The 23,849-nt window shown below is 46.6% G+C and overlaps 1 protein-coding gene and 1 long non-coding RNA gene across 6 annotated transcripts in view; one reads left to right on the top strand and one right to left on the bottom strand.

Moving 5' to 3' along the window:
• The window catches only part of MGLL (monoglyceride lipase), a 54,487-nt gene extending 30,942 nt beyond the window's left edge, over positions 1–23,545 (top strand). For all 5 annotated transcript variants that reach the window (XM_072346905.1, XM_072346907.1, XM_072346903.1 and 2 more), the window contains 5 exons: positions 9,148–9,284; positions 10,331–10,441; positions 16,130–16,219; positions 20,318–20,533; positions 20,975–23,545. In XM_072346905.1, the coding sequence (XP_072203006.1) occupies positions 9,148–9,284; positions 10,331–10,441; positions 16,130–16,219; positions 20,318–20,533; positions 20,975–21,100 (680 nt within the window). In that variant the 3' untranslated portion in view covers positions 21,101–23,545. The remainder of the gene's footprint in view (positions 1–9,147; positions 9,285–10,330; positions 10,442–16,129; positions 16,220–20,317; positions 20,534–20,974) is intronic.
• On the bottom strand, positions 9,193–14,986 carry LOC140257563 (uncharacterized). The gene is made up of 3 exons (XR_011905056.1): positions 14,929–14,986; positions 13,881–14,000; positions 9,193–9,308 (listed from the first exon to the last, which is right to left on the bottom strand). It is a non-coding gene; the product is annotated as an uncharacterized lncRNA (long non-coding RNA).
• Positions 23,546–23,849: the final 304 nt, after the last annotated feature.

Here is a 23,849-nt window from a genome sequence, read left to right as displayed (position 1 = left end):
AAAGCAGCTGAAACAATCACACTGAAATCAATCTGTACCAAGAGAGGACAGCAGTTTTGCTGCAGGACAAATTTAGTATTGCTATTTTCTGCCATGCTACTTTTCCCGTGCTCCATCTCATTGCCATCCAGCCCAGAGCCAGCTGGCAGCCTTGGGCTGTCCTGGCACACTGCATAGGGCTGTCCCACCCAGGCTCACTCCCTGGCAGACCCGCTTAATGAGAAGAGGGGCTCTTAATTGCACGGATGGGAAAAGCAGGTTGCAGTTAGGGCTGGTAGGGTTTGGGTCAGCTGTAGCCCTGTTAGAAACAACAAAGACCGTCCTTATTCCAAATAATCCACCTGCTGCTTACATGGTATAATGGCTGAGCTTATGCAAAGTGGGTACAAAAAGCTGTCAGTGCTGGAAGAGTGCTATTTCCTTCATGCCTTGTCAGGAACGGGGACAAATCCAGCCTAATGAGGGTGGCACTGCCTGGTCATTAAGCTGCTGCCATGTGGCAGTGCAAAGGAGTGAAGCAAAAAGGAAAAACCTTAGCGCTGTGGAACCGATGTTGTTCCAAGCTCCCTTCAGCCAGATCAGCTTCAATCTGAAAGTACAGATCCCGAACACAGGAGTTGGGGAGCTCAAGATTGTGACCAACCTTTTTGTCAGCTCAGTTGGTAAAACACCTTGCTGTTGTCTTTGAATGCAATCACCAGGTTTTAGAAGCATTATCATTACTATCTATTTGCCAGTTGCTGAAAAAAAAAGATTATATAACCAACTATCTGTGCCAAGATTGCTTTGGAGTAGAGAAATGCTGTACTCCACTACCAAGAATCTCACAGACTCAACAGAACCCACCAGGAGCCCCTGTTCTACCTGGGAACTTGTGTTTATTTTAACATGCAAGTAAATTGGGTGAAAAATGGCTCTGTTTTATTTCTTTGTTTGTTTGTTACTGATGTGGGTTCCCAATGGGTGGTCTGTATGAAGGGTTTGAAGAAAGCTTGAAAGGAATCTGTGCCCGTCCCCCAAGACATCGGTCAACAGCACGGAGGGGGCTACTGATGCTCCAGCTTTCATCTCATTTTCTTCTTGGTGCCTAATCTAGTGTTAGCAGGGAAGAATTATGCCTGTCTTCCCTGAGATGAATTGATTTGATTGTTTTCTGAAGCATAAAAATATTCCAGGCACACGCATGGGTGTACAATGTCACTGGCAGCTGATGTGCCTGAGGTGCACTGGGCAAGAGCTGGGTCATGGGCTCACAGTGCTGTTGGGAGGGGAACAATCAGAAGAGCTGTGCAAACTCTCAGGCAGGGCAAATAAGAGCAAGAAATGGATGTCCTTTGTTAAGATAAAAATGGGCCTGCTTTCTAGTTAAACAAGCTGTCATTTAGGACTCAATAGCATGTGCATGTTGGAGGGCCAACTCGCATGCCAGCAGTACAATGGAATATGTGGGCAGGAAACTGCAGCATCGTCTCTTTCACTGAAATACCTGACATTTTGAATTGGTGCCCCAAGCTGCTTGAAGGCATTCAGAGATGGAAATTGGATCAGAAAATGGAAGAAAGTGGACTTTCATCCATCTTTCCACCTGGAACTTAATAAAGTTTGTACCCTTTCTTGGATTTTATGGTGCTAAAGCATCAGAATAAGTAAGCACAAAAATGGATGGGTGGATAGTTAGATATAACTAGATGATCAATAGACAGGGATAGATAGAGATAGCTGAGGATAGATAGATAAACAGATGTTTTAAAACTTAATTTAAAATAGCAGGAAGATTTTCCTTGGCTGCTTCAGATGTCCTCCTCATCCACTGAGTATGGAAAGCTAGCTACCATTAATGGCATCTGAAGTCATATGTGAAGAGCAGAACAGAGCTTTCCACTATTCTTAGAAGGTCAGTGATGTATAGGCAGAGTGAAACAGTGAGAGCCTAGATTAACTCCAGCAAAGTCCATGGCATTTCTCTGCAGTAACTGAGGGCTATTACTGGTTTTATATCACCCCAGAATAAGTCTTTGAGGACTACCTCTGTTGTTAAGTATGCCCATCCCTTCTGTACTTCACAAAATGATCTAATTCATGGAAGAGAGAAATCTTAGTGCAACATCGCAAGGTTAACAGATTAAAATTATTATAAGGCCTTAAATAAAACCAATGATTACCTGATTAAAAAACAAACAAACAACATATGACCCATGACGCTCACTTGTTTCCTATGTGACACTCATATTGTGATTTTCATCCCATGGGAAAAGAGATAAGATAGGAATGGCTTCACCCATCACCAAGGGAAACTCTTTTGCAGTGGAACTCAACAGCTGCTCAACCATCCGTGTCAGCTTTGTGCAGCAATTTCAAGTCACGGTGGAGAAGGATGTGCCCTTCAGCTGCCTTTGGCTTTAGTGTTGCTGAGGGCTGGCTGGGGAGGTGACAACACAGGAGGGGCTGAGGGAGAAAGTTCAGGATGGTGGAGTCTGGGCTTTGTGGAAAATGAGATGGGCTCAGCATTCCTCTTCCATGGGCCTTCACCCACCCTGCAGCATCATTTGTGCTTGCAGGGGTGACAAAGCAGTACAGGAGATCCCAGCCCACTGCCCTTCCCTGCCTTATAAAGCACCCAGGCTATGCTTGTGTCTCTAGCCTGGCCACAGCATCTGCTGTTTGTAAGTGCAGCCTGGGAAGAGCTTATTATTTTGCAACATAAACACTCAGATGGCTTTTTTTCAGCATGTTTTCATGAGCAGCATGAAGTTCCAGGAACACTTTTAAGAAAGTGCAATTCAGAGCCAAATTCAGCAACAGCATAAGGAATGGGCAAGTCTTCTAGAGCCAAGAGAACCACGTCTGTATCCATTAGAGATGAACTGAATCTTAACATTGGCAGAAACAGTTTGCCTTGTTGGACAGAGTTAATGACTGCTCTGATATGTACCAGGTCATTTTGTTTGTCATCTTTAGAGCACAGAAAAGATTTTAAATGGTTTCAGCAAGACGACTGGTTCTCTGCTGCCCAGCAATAAGGCACAAATAATTTTAGTATAGAAAATTGCCTGTTTCTTTTTTCTTTTTTCTTTTTTTCTAACCAAGACAACAAACAATATAACTCTGTGTGTGCACTATTCTAAAAATATCTCAGCTCTGCAAATGTGTCTCTGATGTGGGCGGAGAAGGCTTTCAGTTTGCTGCACTCTTTGTGTGAAACAAGTGCATAAAGACTATCCAGAAAATGCTGAAAGGAAAATGATTTTTCTAATCTTGAGAAGGAAAAAGGGAAGATTCTGGGCTTGTGTATTCAAGGCAAGCCTCCCCTCTGTTGCAGGTGTGGGGGGGACACAAATGCTTAATGTATAAAACACTGAGGGTGGAGAGAGATGGCTGGGTACCATAGCTAATGGCTTTATAACCTGGCTATTGCCCTGAGAAACATAGCATATTCACTGTATCTATCCAGGTGGTACAAAAGAAGGTATACTGAGGGCTGCTCAGACAGAGAAGAACAGACAAGATTTTCCAGCAATAAGCATGTGCTCTGATATATTTCAGATCCTCAAATCATATAAAGATGGAACTAGTGGTTAGGGTGAGCCGGCTCCTTTAAGTTCCCAGTGCTTCTCAGCTGTCTCTATCCTACCCTTCACAACTGCATACAAAATGAAGAGTGTGGACATACAGAGGGCAGGCACTGTTGAGTGCATCAGATTTGGTTTAAGACAAGAGGTAACGGCCTCAAGTTGTGCCAGGGAAGAATTGGGTTGGATATTAGAGAAAATGACCCAGAAAGAGTTATAAGGCACTGGTACAGGCTGCCCAGGGAGCGGAAGAGTCACCATCCAAGGAAGTGTTCAAGAAATGTATGGATGCAACACTAAGAAACACGGTTTAGTGGCCATCGTGGTGGTGGTTTGAGAGCTGGATGTGATCTCAGTGGTCTTTTCTAACCTGAATGATTCTATAATCCTGTTGTTGGGGAATGGAAAAAGGCAGTTGGGAAGAAAAAACAGAATGGGATCCCTTGCTGTGATAAGGGTGCTCTCAGGGCAAGGAAGCTGCTTTGTTGATCAGGACTCTTTCTGCTGGAATCAGAGGTGTTTCCTGTGTATATTTGTCCTGCAAGTAGAACATTTGCTTTACATGTTCCTGAGGATAAAGGAACAGTCTGCTGGCTTTCCCAGATGTTGATTGTCCTGCTTTGAAGCTTATTCCTGTTGCTTTCATTGTTTGTGAGCCTGGATGGTGGATTACACGTACTGCTTGTTGGATGAATAATTGAATGCTGGGGGCTCTGAAATGTAATATATTTAATTAATGAGCATTGCTCACTTGATGAAAAAGATGTGTACTTGATTCATTATAAACCAAGTATAGTTTGTTCAGGAGTGAATTGTTCTGACAATTTGGAGTGTTTACTTGTTCATTATTTTCTTTCATTAAACCTCAAAAAAAACACCCGAGCAGAAAGTGAAGGCTTCACACATTTGTTATGTACACCCATTATTAGTGTCATCTTGTGTATCATATCACCCACATTCTCCATCTATGTCTCCCATCTCATCCTCTGCAAAAATGTGCTGCCTTACACTCTTGGATTGGAGTTAATTTTTATGGTTAGATCTTGCAGTACCTGGGACCAAGGTCTGTGATGATGCCCTACAGCACTGGGTGCTGTACACGTGCAACAAAAAGCAGTTCTCGCTCATCCAAGTTTAAATAGATCCCATAAATACAGGCATCAGCTGTAATGCCTTGTGACACCGCTTAATTGGCTGCTGCACTGACTCCCAAGACTAAAACACTCCTGAAAACTTTGTCTGCTTGGCTTTAAAGGTGAGCAAAGCATCATGCTGTATCTCTGCCCATCCCACCTCCACTTTGGGGAAGAAACCCAAGGCTCCGAGGAACAAAGCAAATCTTTCACAGTGTTCATAAAGGCATAATACTCCTGTAAATACCTCCTCCAAAAGCTGTATAGACATTTGTTTTAAGTGGACTTGGCAGACTCCAGCTGTAGGTCTCACCAGTAAGCTTATTGATCAAAGAGGTAGAGAAAAAAAAGAAGGTCCTTCAACCTGAGCTTAGCACAGGATCCTGCAGAAATCCTCCCCTCACTGCTGCTCATTGTGCTGCAATGTGTGCAATGTGCTGGAACAGTAAGACCACCTTTCTAACCTCCCACAGCCCCTTTGGGAGTGGAATCGCATCCCTGCTCCAGCTTATTAAACCAGAGGCTGCTGCAGCAAGCTTTGCAAATGGCCCCTCCTGACATCATTAAGAAATGTCCTTTTGGTGTGGGATTCTGCTCTGCAGGAGCAGCTCCTCAGCTGGAGGTTTTTAACATAACAGGTCTTACATTTATCTGCCCCTGCATCCACGCTCCATTGTTACTGCAACTCCAAATGTATTTGTGCCCAGGGAGCAGTAAACCTGGAGAGCCTGAACTTCTTCCAGCCCTCTCTCTCAGTGGTTGTCCCACTTCAAATTCTTGGAGTTAAGATCATGGAATTGTTTGAGTTGGAAGGGACTCTTAAAGGCCGTCTGGTCCAACCCCCCTGCACTGAACAGGAGCACCCACAGCTCCATCAGATGCTCAGAGCCCATCCAACCTGACCTTGGCTGTCTGCAGGGATGGGACACCACCACCTCTCTGGGCAGCCCATGCCAGAGCCTCACCACCCTTATTATAAAAAAACTTCTTCCTTTATATCCAGTCTACATCTAAATCTCCTCTCTTTTAGTTTGTCCCATCACAACAGTTAGGTATCTAGAGAAAACAAACAAGCATATGGTTTGATGGACTCTAAGCCAGGAGTCAAGCCCTGTGCTCCTATTATTTCTACCATCAGTTAGCTGGAGACAGCATTTCGTATCACCAGAGCCTGTGGTGGTATCCTTACTGCAACAAAAAAGGAACCAAACCATCTCCATTATCCCAAAGCAGGAAGCCTCCAAACACATGAATAGTCAAGATCCAGACTCTGCTTGGAGAGTTACTGCTCCCCAGGCAGCTTTCTCATGTCCTCTCTCTATGTTTTATGGCTTTCTCACAATAAATAGCAAGCAAAGGCTGAAAAAAACAACATAGACCATAATTTCTGCTCTCCCATGACTATGAGCTTTAAGGAACATCACTGACATCAGAAAATTTACAGCAGCATAGCTGAAGTCAGCATTTTACTCTGCACTTTTCATGTCACCTCATCTTCAGTGGCAAAATGCCCCAGCTGGAGCTTTGAGGAATGGCTCACAGCACACCTGAGTACACAGTGTCAGGCAGAGCCTTTGCTGGGAGGGTCTGGTGCTAGAAGGAGAAAGAAACACAGATGGCCTGGGGCTTGTATAAAAGCCAGAGTACAAAATTCTGCTCAGGTGTGATGGAGTGGAGAGCCTGGAGGGATTTTCTCATCATGGCTCAGCCTGATTTGCTGATGATTTGAATCTCCCTCCTTCTTCTCCAGAGGGAATGCAGTGTGATGCTAAGACAAAAGTTGTCAAAGCTCCTCGTTTGTTCTTCCCCCTTTTTTCTCAGCAGAGGAGCTGCTCAGCAGCTTCCCCCTTGTTTTCATGCCAGATGAGGTTCCTTTATGCAGCCAGAGTGATACCTGTGCAATAATTCAATCCCCAGAGCCCTCACACTATTCCATTGCTGAACCCTCAGCTTCATCTTCCTGCTCAGACAGTCAGCATTATTCCACCCAGAGAGGTGTGTAACATTGGAGGATCTATGGCCATAGGCGGAATCATGCTCAGAGGTCATGCTTTCAGATAGGGTTGACTGATCATAAGTCACTGTTCATGGCCCTACAGTGGCAGAGCTGCAGTCTGAACAAACTCATGCAGAAAATAGTTTGTGCATAGTGGGACAGATCTCTGCAGCCTTTATTCAGGCTTTGGTTTCAGCAATTTAGCAGTGATGCCTTCAGTTGCAAATGGAGGCTCAGACCTTTTAATCCTAGATGACAGAATAGATTGAAGCTCCTTTCCCTGAAGCTGGGAGATTCAAACTTTCAGTAAACTCATTCTCTGGTGGAAGAAGTGTGGTTTCCTGAAGAGGAAACCTGCCATCTGTCAGTACTGGTACAAAGTACTGCTGCAAAGATTTGCATGGTGGTCTTACACCACACATGCAGACAGACTACTCCCCAAGCGCTGCTGTGTGCCATGAGTGGAGGACAGTAGCTTAGCAGACAAAAGCACAGGTTCATTAAGTAATCAATAAAATTACCATAAACCTGAAGAAATGCAGTGGTGTGTTCATCATAGCTGTTGCACAGGCATCTCTTGGCTTCCTGAGACAAGAAATACATAGATAGCTCTCTGTTATGGGCAGCACCATTGTTTTGTAGTAGGACCAACAACCAGGGAGGCCTTCCAGACCTGCCTCTCTTTATCCAAAAATAGGGCAAGGCCTCACAGCCCATATACAGACCTGGGTCACAGGGATTATGCTATTTCTGCTTGCTCAGCTGTCTTGCACAGACTGTGCAGAAAGAGATACGAGAAGCAAGTGCAGAGCTCTGCTAAGAGAACAGGTTCCAAGAGAACAGGTTCCTCCCTCTGGACTGCTCAACTCCTATCAGCCTGTTAAATCTGCAGTTCAAATATTAAACTGAAGACACATTTGAGCTGCACAGAGTGAGATGACTGAAAGTATGTAGAGGTTGAGAAAAAAGGTAAATAAATCCACTAGCCCCACATGCAGCTTCGCTCCTGTAGATCATTTCAACTCATATTTTAATTGGCTCTTTGATTTGTTTCTGATCACTGACCCATGGGAGATGCTTACAGTATCATATTTTGGCAGAAACTGGAGGGTGTGCATGGAAAACAGCACCAGCAATATAATATTTGTGACCGACCAGGATGACATCTCTGAGTTGGTTGGGCAAACATTAAGGCTGATTGCCATACTCACTGCCTTGAGTCCCAGGGAGACCACTCGGAAGCAAGGAAATAAGCAAGTCTGGAGTTCAGGCTTTCTTTGATGCTGTGGCTTTGACAAGCTATTGCCCTTTGTGCCTTTGAATCTCTCCCTGCAGTCTGGGACCACCAGAGAAACCTCAGGGAGGCACACAGGAGGGGGTGCTGTTCGGCACTCCTTGCACTCCATCAATATGTAAATGGTTTGCATAGCATTCCCTCCTTCACAGTTTTGCTTAATAATGTGCATGGAATAGAAACAAACTGGGAATTGCTTTAAGGAAGAATCCTATCCCTGATAGATGCCATCATATGTTTGGTGCAGTACATGTACAGAATGCTTCCCCAAGGTAGATTCCATGATTCTATAAGGGATGTGGATTAGCAGGGAAACACTGCTGGTAGGTGGACATTTGGACTGGATGATCTTGAAGGTCTTTTCCAATCTTGGTGATTCTGTGACTGATTTCAAGCCTTTGTGAGCTCAGAATTGCCTGGGATTGTGCTCATGGATCTGCTGAGTCCACCTCTGCCAGGGATACCACTGTTTCCATAGCAACTGTTCATCTCCCATTTTTGTCAATCCTTTCCCTTTGATTAGACAAGATAATTCCCAGATACAGAATGAGCTAGCAGCACCCAGGTGCAGCACAGTTTGCATAAGCGCTTGTTCAGAAGGAGCATGCCACCTGATGTATCCCCACTACAGGCTGCTGCCTCCCCACCAATTGGTCTCTGCTGAATGTTCCTCAGCTCAGTGTGGGGTGGCTTCCAGCTCACCTCCTGCTCCAGAGCAGCACTGAGCAGAGGACTCTGCAAAGCTCATGCACACCCACATGTTGGAACAGTCTACATCCAAGGTCCATTAAGTTCGTAGTGACTGTATCCAGCATTCAGAGTTTTTCCATTTCTTGGCAATGCTAATACAGCAGTTCTTGCTCTACAGTGAGCCATCAGATTCCAACAGCTATGATTCCCTCATAGTTCTGCAGTAGTCTTTCTGTTGAGAGATCACAGAATAGCTGAGGTTGTCAGGGACCTCTGGGTCCATGTGCTTCAACTTCAGGGAGGCCCAGAACCACATCCAGACATCCGAGGAGGATGCTCCACAACCTCTAAAAGACTGTAGGATAAGGACAATAACAGCCCAGCAGGCATGTTTTGATAAAGCCTTTCTTGTCTGCAACCACTGCTTCAAATCAATCAGTTGCATGTTTTCCTTTTCCCCTCCAGTTGGTCATGGGCAGAGTGAGGGAGATCGGATGGTTGTCTCAGATTTCCACGTCTTCATCAGGGACAGCTTGCAGCACATTGATCTCATGAAAAAGGAACATCCAGGGCTGCCCATCCTCATCCTGGGGCACTCCATGGTAAGAATCGTCCTCACCCCCCACCTTGCAGGGTACAATCGACTAGTCAGCACACCTCACCACACAAGACCTGCCTCCTGTACAGCTAGTCCTTAACTTATCTACCTGGATCGTGGCCCTAATTAGTGCCCAATCACAACAATGGACCTGTTTGTTTGTTGTTTTTTTTAGTAGGTCGGTTCAATCACACTGAGAACTCAATAAATCCTGCCACCCCCCTCCTGTAGCACTGGGCTTCTCCTTTCATTTTACTCAGTGACCAGGAGGGTAAGCCTTCCAAAGCTTTGTGAGCAGCCAGGGGATGAAACACGAAAGCACCGCATAGCCTCATTCTGTTAAACAACCTTACAGGGAAACGTACCAAGGATTAGGGCCGCAAAAACAAAGGCAATGATTTGGTGAACAGATCTGAAGTCTGGTTCTGACAGCACGGGCCAAATCCCTTTATTCAAGCGAGCAATATTCCCATTGATGTCATTGATCTTCTCCCCCTGCCTTCCCGGAGGAGAGGAAAATGAATAAGTGCTTTGGGATTCAGCCCATGCTCAGATAAACGATTGTTCTTGCATAAGAACTCATGGCATGCTCTGAAGTGCTGTCGCGCTCCGAAGCAGCTTTAACAAGGAGCTAATTTCCCAGCCAGGTCTTTCAGATACTTCTCACTACTGTTCCATTTAACGAGCCCCTGCTTCTCTGGCAGCGGGGAAGGTCACCAAAGATTTCCCTTGGCAACTAATCCTCTGCAAACTTCCCCCAGCAAGCCAGCCAAGTGCCGGCATCCCCCAGCCCTCCTTCTGTCCTCAGGCTGAGCCTGGCCACATTTGGCTGAAAGTGATATGTAGGGTGCATGGAGTCAGGCTGAGCTGGAAGGGTTGGTGACATGGATAAGAGGAGTATTTAATTCCCAGTAATGAGTGAGGATTTCTGCATGCTGGGTAGTTCAGCAGAAATTGTTTGCTTTTTAAAACTAAACCCTTCCAGTAACAGGATTACTGTATAAGTGAGATGTTGTGATCTGCATTAAGCCATGTTATTTTGCATTGCAGGGGGGAGCCATCTCCATCCTGACAGCCAGTGAGAGACCCAGTGACTTTTCAGGCATGCTGCTAATCTCTCCTCTGGTGGTTGCTAGCCCAGAAGTTGCCACCCCCATCAAGGTAAGAGCCAACCCCCAGTGCACCCAGTCATCTCTTCCATCGAAGGAAACCTATTGAGACCTCCAGCCTTCCCCCCCTTAGGACAAAGAAAATGGTTTCCTACTAAAAGAGGGGAGATTTAAATTGGATATGGGATAGACTTCTTCTTCCCCCTACAATAAGGGTAGTGAGGTACAGGCTGCCCCAGAGAGATGGTGGAAGCCCCATCTGTGGAGACAGCCAAGGTCAGGCTAGATGGGCTTTGAGCACCTGATGGAGCTGTAGGTGTCCCTGTTCATTGCAGGGGAGTTGGACCACATGGTCTTTAAGGGTCCCTTCCAACTCAAATGATTTTTATGAGAACACCAAACCTACCGAAATAGGTACCACCTGAATGCCAGTCAGCATGTTGCTTTGGAATGCCTCTCCTACAGCTGCACCCACTATTTGGAAAGTAAGCGAATCTTGAACTCATCCAGAAAAGCTTATTTAAATGGGAGTCAGAGAGCAGTGCACTGCAGGAGGTGGCAGCAGACTGTGCCGCAGTCACACACCCCACAGCAGCCCACACAGCACCAGCCATCCCCTTCCTCTCAGTTTTTCTCCCTGACTCATACAAAGTCTGGTACAGTTGCAACACAGGCTGCTGGGAATGTCAGTCTGGGGTTATTTTCAACATTTGGGAGATGACTGATTTATAAACAAAACTAGAGCTCTTGAGTACCAGGAATACACGAGCCTGAATGGCTTCCAGCTAGAGCATCACTGCCCCAACAGCAGCATCTTGACTCAGCACCATTGCTGGTCCTCATGCAGCATCTCCTTCTGTTAGCATTTAAGCTTTACTTCCTCCAGTCCACATCTTCTGTCCTGGGCTATTTCTGACCCCAGTTTGCACTGCCTGCTCTGCTCTTCCCCAGGGAGGCACCAACCCTCAGCTCTCCTCTCCTTTCTGGATGCTTAAAAGAATAAACAACTCTAAAAAGAAACTGTAAGCAAAGGGAAGATCCCGCTAAGGCAGCACTAATGAGAGAACAACTCATTCCCACAGACCTCATCCCTTTAACCTTTCTCCTTAGACTCTTCTCCTAGGGCTAGCTCCTCATTTTAATCTACTTCTGAACTATTTCTCCTCTTTTTTTCGCCCTGAGAAAAAGGAAACATCTCGCCTCAGCTTTCAGCATAATCCTGTCACACCTATTGCTGTACCTAAGCCACCAACTGACCCCACAAAAGATTACAAGCCCCAAGGGTGGCTTTTAATTATCTTGCTCTTCCATAGAAGGAAATGCGTTGAGACCTCCAGCCTTAAAATGCCAAACCCCGCTGAGAGCTGCACCACCTGGATGCCAGTCAGTGTTTTCCTCATGAGCGACTCCCCACAGGAGGAAAATACATCTCTAAAAGGAAGAAAAGCTTTCTATTCAGTTTGCTAGATGCTAAATCCTTTCCCGAAATAAGGTCTAACCAGCTCTATAGAAACTAGTATTGTTGCAGCTTGGTTTCTTGCAGGTCAGTAGCAGATAGATAGATTTCAGTACAGGAAATCCTAATCTCTAACTGAAGCATTGCAAAGTTGTTTATGGAGTCACATTCCTAGGGAGCATCTCAAGCACAATAATACAAGTTCACAGCACATCCCTTTCTTTCTCAGATCTATCGCTGCTGCTCAAAACCGATAAAAAACGTAATTATTTCTGAAATATCTCTGCTCTGTCAAATCTATTCAAAGTCATTCCTGGAGTTGGAAAGATATTTGCAAGAGGAAGGAGTGAAAGCAAGCAGAGTATTCCTGCAAAAACTGCCACTTCCCAAAAAGCTGAGCTGGAAACACTTGTGTGGTTTTTTCCCCCTCTTAGAGCCAAGGGACACAGTATTGGTGCCAGTGCCCCTGAGACACAAAGGCTTCAGTTTTCCCCTGAAACTGGTGTGAATTGCAGGCCCTGAGCCATTTCCCGAGGTCCACTGCATTCAGCCCATTGCTGGGGCAGTTTCCAGCTGAGCAAGAATTTACCTTGGCTACACAAACGAGAGCTCAGAGCAGCAACACAATTCATCCAGTGCCCTGTGGCTCCTGATAGAAACACCCACCTACTTGTTCCAAACCCAGCGAGGAGAGCAGGATCCCGCTGCTCGCTCTGGACCAAACTTGGCACTGAACCTTCTGAACTTCAAAGGATGCAAAGAGACAGGAATCACGTGCTGACAAAGAGCAGTGTGAGAATAAAAAAGCGTGTCCCGCTGAATTTCTGCTGCTGAATGCTGTGAAATAAAGCAGGCAGCACAATCTCATAGGAAATAATAATCCCTACCTCCAGCATATGCTTTACAGAATCAGTGCACAAGAACGGCTCTTTGCTTTTTGAGTTCTCCATTTGGCCTCTTGCTGAGGTATGGAGACATCATACCTGGCATATCCTCAATCATAAACCATTTCATATTCCTTATATCCCATCTCCCTGACATCCCATTGCTCTCAGCCTGATACCAATAGCTTATCAGTGTTTCTTCCGGAGATTTTTCTGCTCAGCCAAACCAGCCTGACTAGCACACGCAGTTCACACATCACCCATTTGACAACCCAGCTCACTTGTCAGTGAACTGAACTAGAAAGTGTTCACTCAAGCAGTTGGTCAAGAAGAGATCTTGAGAGAGAAGTAAGTGCATAGAGGTGTGTGGGGACAAAGATTGCTTTGTTCAGAAGAAACATGTCTACACCGCAAAGCTTCCATGCAGTTAAACCAATGCAAAAACCACAAAGTCAGCTTTGAGTTGCATGTCCAGGCAAGAGGCAATGTTCAGCACTCCATTTCAGTCTTACCCCGAGATGATTCTCAGATGTGAGATCTGAACAGCATTAGGATTTCAGACACCTGCACTGAGCAGCTCAAATAGCTGATGATCTAAAGTGTCATCCTCAGCCCAGCCAATATCCCCAGCATTGCACTCCTGGTCATTTGGGAGCAGTTACCTCAAGAACCAACAGAGACATAAACTCTTCATATATCAAACACAGCCAGCCCTTCAATAGCATGGCTTTTAATTAAGTCCAGCATGTCACAGGCGGCATCACATCGCTCGTAATCATTGAAGGCTCAGGGGAACCTTTTGTCTCTTTGATTATAACATAAAACTTGAGTTTTCCACTGGATGAGACTTTGCTTCATGGTGGGGGTGGGATGACAGTTAGACTTGGTGACCTTAGTGATCTTTTCCAACCTTAATTATTCTATGAATCCAAATAGGGAGTGCGCACTGCCTGCAGATCTGAGACCCTCCAGAAGTCAGAGTCCTTTCCTAATGAGCCTTTTATACCAGAAGGTTCTGCCTGTGTGTAAATAAGAGTTCCTGTGCACACAGGAAATACACATAGGTGGACACATCTAACATGCTATCAACAGAGCCCGAGGCTTTTCTTACACAGCTGAAGATCAGAAACGACCGCGCTGACACCACTCACCTGGGCTGGAAGTGCTTGGGAACAGATCCTGCTGTATTTCTGTAGCTGTTTGGCAGAACTCCAGATACGTGCAGAAGCTTCAGGAACTTTCCAAAGCATGTCACAGAGGTCATCTGCAGGCTGTGGAGATAAGCACATATCATTAGAACAAAGAAACGGACACACTGAATCTGACAAAGGCACGCAGCTCATCACTATCAAACACACGACTTCTGTAATCTAAGAGTACATCAATTTACTTTCTCCTAAGGCTGAATTTTAAAGTAAGAAAAGCCCCCCATTTTATGTGTGGTCTTGGACCTCATTAGCTATGGCCTTGATAACAACACATGGACTTTGTGGCTGATATTCTAAGCAAATATTGGGAGAGCATCAGCCAACCTCTCACACCAAGGTTTTCCTCCTCACTCACCAATCATTAGGCACAGGAACTCACCCCAACACTTAACTCAGGCTCCAATTTTAGGGCAGCCTAATTGCCTACGTTTGACACAGAAGTCCAGAGGCAGGCACATCCAAACCGCTATTCAGATCTCAGAGGTGTTCTGAGGTTGTTTCTTTCAGCCTCCAAAGAAAAGCTACAACAACTACATTTCCAAATTAAATACCTCGGCTAAGGATCTGCAGTTACTTTATGTATATCTGGGTCACTGTAAGTGGCTTAGAGAAGCAAAACTGCTGCAGTATTGTCAGCACAAAGTCCTCGCCTAGAATTCATCCAGATGAATTCCTCAAACCATCACATCACGTTAACACAAGAGAAAAACCTTATTCTTGCTCACTGTACTTGCACCTCTGTGGATGTATTTTTAATGGGTTAGCTAACAGAGGTTACTTTTGTTCACATAGTGCCATTTTAACATGGTTTAGAGGTCACAGTGGGGATGAGTTGGTGATTGGACCCGATGATCTTAATAGTCTTTTCTAGCCTTAATGATTCTATGAAGTGATATCTGTGTAAGAACAGGCAGCAGCAGATATAGATGCTTTAACCCCAAGACAAAAAAATAAATAGAGAACACAACTCAATAATAAAGAAACCACTTACCCCTTTCCAAGGATCAGGGCTCACTAAACACTACCAGGAAGGTGGCCCCCAAGTAAAGGTGCTTCCTTTGTGGCTGCCAGCTCTTAAATGAGATTAGGGAGCACTGTACTCAGAATCCAACCCTTCCAATAATACTGATCAACTGCTTCCACCTGTGCTCCCAGGGCTGGCTACACCCCTTCACCAGGTGCTCAATCACTGCTTCAGGCCTTGATCTAACAGTTCCCATAAACCCATTAGTAGTCATACCCAGCCCAAAGCACAGGTGCTCAGCTCTGCTATGAGTCTTTACTGCTTGTTACACTGGATGACTTTGACTGCAACCTTGTGTTATTCCTCTAATATCATAATTTCTCTGTCACGTATCATCTGTGATCCAAAATGTCAGAGTGCTTCAGTAGTGATTAAATCTAAGCAGAAACAGGGAACGTAGGTGACAACTCACCTGCAGGTATTGGCTGAAGGCACAGAGGGGCTGTAATACAGACCAACATACACTAACAGAGCAGTTTCTGACTCAAGTGGTGATCACTTAATTAAAGACAGATACCAAAGATCAGAGCAGAAGTGTGGTACCAATGTGCTTGTAGTGCTATTCAAATGAAAGATGCTACCCTTTCATCTGCCAGTGGTTTCAGGGCCTGGGCTGCTGAATGCTTTTGTGTTTCCTTCCCAGGAGACAAGTGAGCAATAGATTCCTTAGCCAACGCATGCACATTTTGTTGGTGTTTATTTGCAGGTTCCCCTGAGGATCTGCTTATCAGAAAGAGTGCAGGCTAGGCAACTCCTGTAAATGGATGGAGTGTGCAGCGCAGCCTGCAGTCAGAGCTGGGGCAGCAGGACAGGGCAGTAAGAACCAGAAAGAAGCAGCTCCATGGGGAATGGAAACAGCTTTTTCCTATCAAAGCACCTCACTGATGCCTCTTTGGAAATTAACTTGAGAGTGAGAAAGGGGTGATGAAGTTGCGGTGTGGTGGACTGAGAGCTGACACGTCAGACCTGCACACCCACCCCATCCCAGGAGCAGTTTAGACAGTCACTTCAAGGGAAATGCTTTAAATATAGCAGATCTCTCTCTTGTGTCAGCTGACATTCCTCAACTGTTTAACTTCAGTGCTGATTCCCACCAGCTCAGGGTTGGGTCCTCTATATCCCTCTTGCCCTGACCAGCTCCTTAACTACTTGCTTTCCTCTCCCACAGGTTTTTGCAGCTAAAGTACTCAACCTTGTGCTTCCAAACTTGTCGCTGGGATCAATAGATCCAAGTGCAGTTTCCCGGAACAAGAAGGAGGTGAGAACCTTAATGCCACTTAAAGTTACTCCATGGTCAGTATCCTATTGCAGTCCTCTCCCTTCTCTTAAAAATAACTTTAAAAAAAGGCATTTTGCTAAATCACGAGGGCTAGATCCATGCCCTTTTGCACAGAGCAGAATATGTGGCTCACTGTGGGAAAGCAAGCCTTGGTCCCTGTGTATCTCCTGCACCCATGGCTGATCTGTGCGTCCCTTCTGCATCCACCACCACTCCTCACAACCAGCTCATGCAGGCTGCAAACACTACTGAAAGCTGCATTTCCAAACCTGCTCTTTGCCATGCAAAACTCCAGTGCCGGAGGTCAGTATTCCTGCTTACACACTAGGATGGCATTGTGCTGAATGCATTCAGACAGATGAAAGAAGCATGCTTGCCCTAAAGACCTTGCTACATGGTCTCCTGGATTGCACTCTCGCTCTGCCACAGCCTTTCCAAACAAATCAAGTATTCTTTCTGTGCCTGGGAATAATACTGAAGTGAGCTGCAATTGAAGCAGCCATTGTAACGACCTAATTCCAGCTCCACTGCCAATGTGAATGGAGTGTTTCCAGGATCTTCTCTCAGTGTCACCGTAGCTTGAAACTCTTCACCCATTCATACTCCTTCCTAGCAATACCCACTGCAGCCCATTCATGCCACCACTGGCACAGCCAGGTGTCCTTACAACTGCTGCCACAGCACATGACAGTTCTCTTTCCTTCTTGGTATGGAGGGAGGAAAGCAAGCAGGGAGGCATGGTCTACAGGTGAGTGAAGCTGCTTGGTCCAGAGAGGGGAACGACCCAGAATTTGGTGTATTTCAGAAAGTCTGAATGGAGGACACAGCACACAAGGATGTCTTAAAAGCAGCAGGGTTCACTGCCATGGCAAGTTGTTCCATTGACAAATGCTGTCACTTCTGCTGTTCATGCAATGCTAGAATTGAAGCTGAAAGGATCAGGAGCAAACAATGCCAGCTTCAGCACATTCCTCCCTTTGACTTATCCATTAGGAAACTGCAAAGAATAGGAGTCTCATGGAATAGAATCACAGAATCATAAAGGTTAGAAAATACCTCTGTGGCCATCTAGTCCAACTACCACCACTGCTGCCCTCCAACCAGTGTCCCTCAGGTCCACATCTCCATGGATCTGGAACACCTCCAGGGACAGTGACTTCCTGGGCAGCCTCCAGGGACAGTGACACTTCCTGGGCAGCCTCTGCCAATGCATTACCACCTTTTTGGAGAAAAATTCTTCCTGATACTCAGCCTGAATATTTCCTGGTGCAACTTGAGGCTGTACCCTCTTGTCCTACTGAAAAGCCACCAGGCTTCCATGGTTCTGGCCCAGGAATTCAAAGGTGTTCCCCATCTCCAAGCAGCAAGCGTGGCTGGGACCTGTGGTTCTGTGCCCGGTGCAGGGTCATTACACAGAACTGTGTGTCACAGCTGCTCTTTTAAGCACACCTGCTTCCAAACAGCTGGATCTTCTGCTGGAAATTGCTGCACTGCAAAGCATGACGAAAGTGCTGATGGGAGACAACCCGGTCATAACCCGTTTAGAAAAGTGTCAGTGAACTTCCTTAATTTACCACACAATGTTGTCCAAATATTTCCCTATTCCATGGGAACAATTTATAATAAGTGCTATCCTGTGTTTTTTTTTCCCCACCCAAATATTTGCTGCTGCTCCCACTGCTGTGTGATGCTCCAAGTCTCAACAGCTTCCTGCGTGTGTTGTTTTTCCTCTGCCTTTTCCCTTTCCGTGCAGGAAGGAAAAGCATTTCACAACACATGAGAACAGGTCTGCTTCAGCAGCACCTGCTCATAGTGGGGTGGTGCTCAGAAGACTCCCACTGCTCCCTGTTCTGCTGTCTGCCCACCTGCACACAAACTTGCCTCTGGCATAGCAACAGTGGGCTGCAGTGCACTCACCGAAGGCACCACAGCATCTCATCCTCTGGCTGCCACTGGCACACACTCCACCCTCCCTTTGGACTCGGGTTGCACGGCCTCAAAGCACACAGTGTGCTGGAAACATCCATTATTTATATGTTAAACATATTCTTCTGCCCGGCCAACTTTTCATTCTCTGGAAATGTTTTCGGGATGTCATCCAAGAATTTCCTGATCAGGCTGCGTTCCCAGCAGGCTGTCCTCAGGGTGTAGGCACTGCAATGCAGGATGGTATGGAGATGCTCATTTGATCTGTGTGCAATATCAAACGCAAGAGACACAAAAGAGAGCAAGGTGCAACCTGAAAGCTCCGCTTCTGCTTCCAAGCTGCCTAGCAGCATAACCCATAAAGGTCTCAAAATGAAACAGGACGAGTAAATCACCTTCACTGCAACAGCAAGTTCCTCAATCTGTTTTGTTTGGCTTTTTTTTTTTTTTTCCTTTTTAATTATTTATTTTGTGTTTATTTGCTTAAAGCTGCAGACAAAGCTTCTGCTTTGCACTCACGCCGTGCTCTGAGCATTAACTTTCTGACGAGGATTTTTGTTCGTTCACCAGCTACAGGATCCTCCTACTCACTGCTGATGGATCTCGGTTGGGATCAAGTTATTATTTTTTCCTCTTCCATCATCTATACAAAAACATTTGTTGACAGCTCAGTAGCTAAAAAAATTCCCTGTTCTTTAGGAAGAGAACAAGAGAAAGAAACCTATTAGGTCATTCTCCTTGCATGTATGGCACTGGGGATGCATAACGCACATGGATTCGTCGACATTATTGTACTCCATGGGAAGGGAACTTCTGTCAGTCCACCCACCCACCCCTCCTCATTCTGCCTCTCCCTCAAGTACTTCAAATAAAAATATAATAAATAATAAAACACCTCAAGGCTGTGCTGCCTTAGTGCAGCACCAACTCAGAGGCAGCTTCAGCTGAAGCAAGAAGTAGCCAGTGCAACCCAATGGGTTTGCTCAGAGTAAGGGACATAGGGATGTGGTTTAGTAGGCAAAATATTAATATGACAGATGGACAGTTGGACTGGAAGATGTTAGAGGTCTTTTCTAACCCTAATGATTCTGTGAATATGAAAATGCTGATGGAATCCAATGAAACAAGATGGCAATGGGGAAAGACCTCTGTGCACCGTGTGCCTCCCTGCCAGCTCCATTTGCAGTGCTTCGTGCCCCAACGCATTTGAGATGCCAAGGAAGGAAATCAGCTCCACACCCCCAGCAAATGAAGGCCTGCAGTTGGGAAAGCCCCACCACATCATGTCCTCCTCCCTCCCTGGTAACCTTACAGTGACCTCACCTTCCTGCAAAGCAAGAACTTGAACAGACCTCCTTGTCTGCAAGGAGAGAAGAAGTTTGGTTTTGGCTAACCTATAAATAACCATCGTTTCTATAAACATCTGCCAGGGCTGGGAGAAACTGGAGGCTGTGCCAGAGACCAACCCGTAATCAAAGCATTCTGGCAAATACTGAGATGGCAGTGGCTGTGTGGGCCGTCTCCACATACAGTATACAAATATTTACTGTAGATTTGCCTGCTGCAGTAACTATTCCTTCCTAGCAACTTTCTGCACCAGCTCTGGTGTATTTTTAGCCTCTCTCGGTCTGGCTGAGCAAGTTGTTGACTTTTTCTTTTGCCTAATCCCATCCTTACGTCTGCATCCTCTGTACCCAGAGCAGAGCATCAGTGTACGAGTGCTGTGCAGCACATGTGTCACCTGCCTGCAGGCCTAGGTCATAGAATGGCTCATGTTGGAGGGGAGCTTAAAGGTCATCTCATTCCAACCTGTGGGATGGTTGCCCCAAACCAGCTCAGGCTGCCCAGGGCCCCATTCAGCCTAGCCTTAATTGCATCCATGGATGGGGCACCCACAGTTCTGGGCAGCTGTGCCACTGCCTCACTGCCCTCTGAGTACAAAATTTCCTCCTCACTGTTAGTCAGGAAGAAATGGGCAGACATCATTTGCTGGCAGCCATAGTGAAGATGTTGGCCCTGACTCTGATGGCAGGAAGTCTTGATTGAGCAGGAAATGAGCGTGCAAGTCAAGGAAAGAGCCTCTTCACCACCTGCTCTGTCCTTTCTGCATGAAATACTGCTAACCTGAAATCACCCCTCTTTCCTTGCCAGATGGAGTCCTACACATCTGACCCGCTGGTCTACCATGGTGGCATGAAGGTCTCCTTTGTCATCCAGCTGATGAATGCCATTACCAGAATCGAACGAGCTCTGCCCAAGCTGACTTTGCCCATCCTGGTGCTGCATGGCTCTTCTGACAAGCTCTGTGATATCAAAGGCTCCTATTTACTGATGGACACGGTGCAGAGCCAGGACAAAACACTGAAGGTCAGCTTACTTTCTCTGTTTTTAGGATGCGTGCAGAGACTGCAGCAGCACTCACTGCAAGGGTCTCAATGGAGGAAGCAGGGCTGGTGCCTGGCAAACCAGGTTCCCAGCCCTTCAGGGGAGGAAGGAATGCCTGGCATTGGGCAGCAGGCTGCTCAGGTTGAGCAGAGCAGGGCCCATCAGCACAGAAGCCAGAATGCTACAGTAAACTTCTCTTTGAAGCAGAGTGTGCCAGAGCCAATGGCATCCCTTTGATGTGATAACCTGACACACAGAGAATAGTTAAGGTTGGAAAGATCACTAAGATCTGGTCCAACCACACCTGGGAGGAGAAATCAGACAAGGCATGAGACCCAGGGGTGTTACCAAGAGGGGCTGAAGGCTGCTCTGCCCATGAAGGTGTTTGTTCAGTGCTAATCCCTGCTCTCTCCCTGTCTGCAGGTGTATGAGGAAGCCTACCATGCACTGCACAAAGAGCTGCCTGAGGTCACCACCTCCGTCTTCACAGAAATACTGACATGGGTCAGCCAGAAGGTTTCAGCAGCTGGAGAAACCAGCCAGACCTAAGAGCAATCCTTTCTGCAGCTCTTACTGGGGTTTTCTGGGAATAGAAGCTTTCTGTAATAGAATTCGCTCTGGAAAAGATCTAGCATGGAGGGACTCGTGGGATATTTTGCCATGCACAGTGTAAGGGGTGGGGGGAGAGGCAGAGGGTGGGTGTTACTCACTGGTGTAGGTGACCCTTGAGGAAGCACTGAGAGCTGTGGGAGCGGCCCCCAAAGCCTTCCAGGTTGGGTAATTACTGAGATTCCCCTCACTCACGGAGCTTCCTCCATCACTTCCTCTTCTCTGCTTTGGCGGGGGTGTATTTATACTGCAATAATTTTTTGGTATGTTAAAGAAGCCAGTATCTTCCACTTTGCAGTTTCGATTCCCTGTCTCCACCACCTGGTCCTTTCCCAGCCCTGGCAGAGGAGCAGACGAGCGTAGACTCAAACCCACGCAGTGCATTTGCAAACCAGGCTATTCCCAATGCCAAACCCCACAGCCTCTGCAAGATGAACTATTCTGTAAATAGTTGTAGGGGCTGCTTTTTTCCATTCTTTCCTTTTTTCTTTATTTTTTTCCCCCCTCTTGGAATTAATCATTTGCGCTACTGAAACTGAAAAAGCAGAGTTATATGAGAATATAGTAATATAATATATGATGTATATAGAGGTGACTGGGAGCTGGGGAAGAAATGGGAGGAGAGGCTAAAAAAGGTTAATTGTTCATTCTCTTGGTGAGGAATAATGTTGCCCTATCAGGATCCAGCCCTCTCACCATAACTTTACAGTCATAACACATTGTTTCCCTCCATCACTTGGAAAATGTCCTGGAAAAAACACTATAGAGAAGCACAGAGCAGCTGGTGGGTGGGGATTAGCAGCGGGCATCTTCATGGTCCACTGCTCCAGCAGGAGACCCATGGTGTGACCCCAGATTGCGGCCAATCTCCTGCCCACCTCCTGCCTTGTACCTGCCTCTCTCCCTCCGCTTCTGCAAATGAAGGACATGGGGCCTCATTATGGGGACAAACCTCATTATGGGGTCTGGTGCCCCTGCCCTGGGCTGGATCCTACCCACCATCGGGGTCTTACCCCTCACTTCTGCCCTTGTGAGCCACTTCTGGAGAGATCCAGGAAAGGGACCTCAGTGCAATAGCAGGCAGAACCCATCAACACGCTGGCGTGCAGAATGCACAGGTGCAGTTTGTGTCCTCACAATCGCCCCTACAGGCCCAAGTCAGGAAAGTTCTTTGATAGAGGTGAATGCAGGCACTTTTCCATTTGTGTTTTCTTGCCCTTAAAGGGAGGAACCAGCTGAAGTTCTCCCAGCACTGCCAACTTGTGATTAAAGCACCATTCCTGTGCCATCAGGTGCTCCCGCCCACCCCTGCTAAAGCCTGCAGCAACTCTCGCACCATTGCTTTGCTTCAAATTTGTTTTCCCAAGCAAGGTCCCTCCGTGCCAGATGCTGCTGGTAAAGACACAGCAGCACCGTGGTGAGGATGAGGCTCCCCAGGAGCAGGAGCCACACGGGTGTGATGCTGCAGTGACAGATGGCACAGGGGGTCAGAGCAAGACGATGACTCGAGGGTGGGATTTTCAAAAGCACTTTTCCCCAGGATGTCAGGAGGAACAGATCAGTGCCCCCCATTCTTTATGTCCCGAATTGACAAGCACTTTGCCAGGGAGCAGGAGGGTCAGAGCCCACTGCCTGCCCCAGGGTCTGCGGTCAGTGCCTTGCAGAGCATGTCTCGCCCACGACACATCTGCAGCTTGGAAGAAAGGAAAGGAAGGCAGTTATGTGCATCTGGGGAACTCTGTCCAGTGGTACTGGATGCCCAAGGGAAGCTGTGATTGAAAATCAGGTTAGCAAGCAAATACGTACCTGCTGCTCCCTTACCCTGCACGTAAGCTACTTTATATTGACCCAGTTCAGTTTCCCCGTGCCCTGGAGGAGCCCTTCCTTCACTGACCAGATTAGCAACGAGCAGAGCTGCTGCCAGGGGAAATGTAATTAAGCTGTTTCCCAGCAGCAGGTACCATATGCAGGGAGCACAGCCGGCCTTACGAATGTTGCTGTGCAGATACCAGTCTGCCTTGGAGAAGAGGTGGCACCCGTGACCGAGCAATAGCAATGCGCAACTGCCATCCGTGCCACCACCCATAGCACTGGGAGACCATTCCCCTCTGCCCACCACATTTTCCTCTTAGCCTGTTCCTTTTATACCACTTACCTTCGCACACTGCCAGCACAGACCCTTGGAGATCACACTTATTTTTCCAAGTAATTTGTCTCTCGTTTTGTTGTGTCCCAGTTCAATAAAATACATTTATATATAGATATACATATATAAAAGCATATATACATACACATGTATTTTCAGTGGGAAACCATATACAAGTTTAGGATTCTTAAAGGAATACAACGTATATTGCAACTAATAATAAAGTTATGTTTTCTGAACGGAGCGTGTTTGAGGGCGTCATTTGCTGTCACCATCCCTGTGGGGAGTGGGAAGGGAAAAGCAGGGAGATCTGAGAGATACTGAATCCAGGTTTGGGGCATTTGGGTGCCCTTGCTGTTGGGAAGGTGATAGACTCATAGAATCATTAAGTTTGGAAAAGATCTCCAAGAATATCTATCCAACTGTCAGCCCATCCCCACCATGCCCGTAACCACGTCCCTCAGTGCCACATCTCCACGGGCCTTGAACACCTCCAGGAACAGTGACTCCACCACTCCCTGTGCAGCCTGTGCCAGTGCCCAA

The sequence above is a fragment of the Excalfactoria chinensis genome, chromosome 12, assembly GCF_039878825.1.
Source record: "Excalfactoria chinensis isolate bCotChi1 chromosome 12, bCotChi1.hap2, whole genome shotgun sequence".
NCBI lineage: Eukaryota > Metazoa > Chordata > Aves > Galliformes > Phasianidae > Excalfactoria > Excalfactoria chinensis.
The sequence above is the reverse complement of the archived record's forward strand: the minus strand, read 5'-3'. Positions and strand labels throughout refer to the sequence as shown.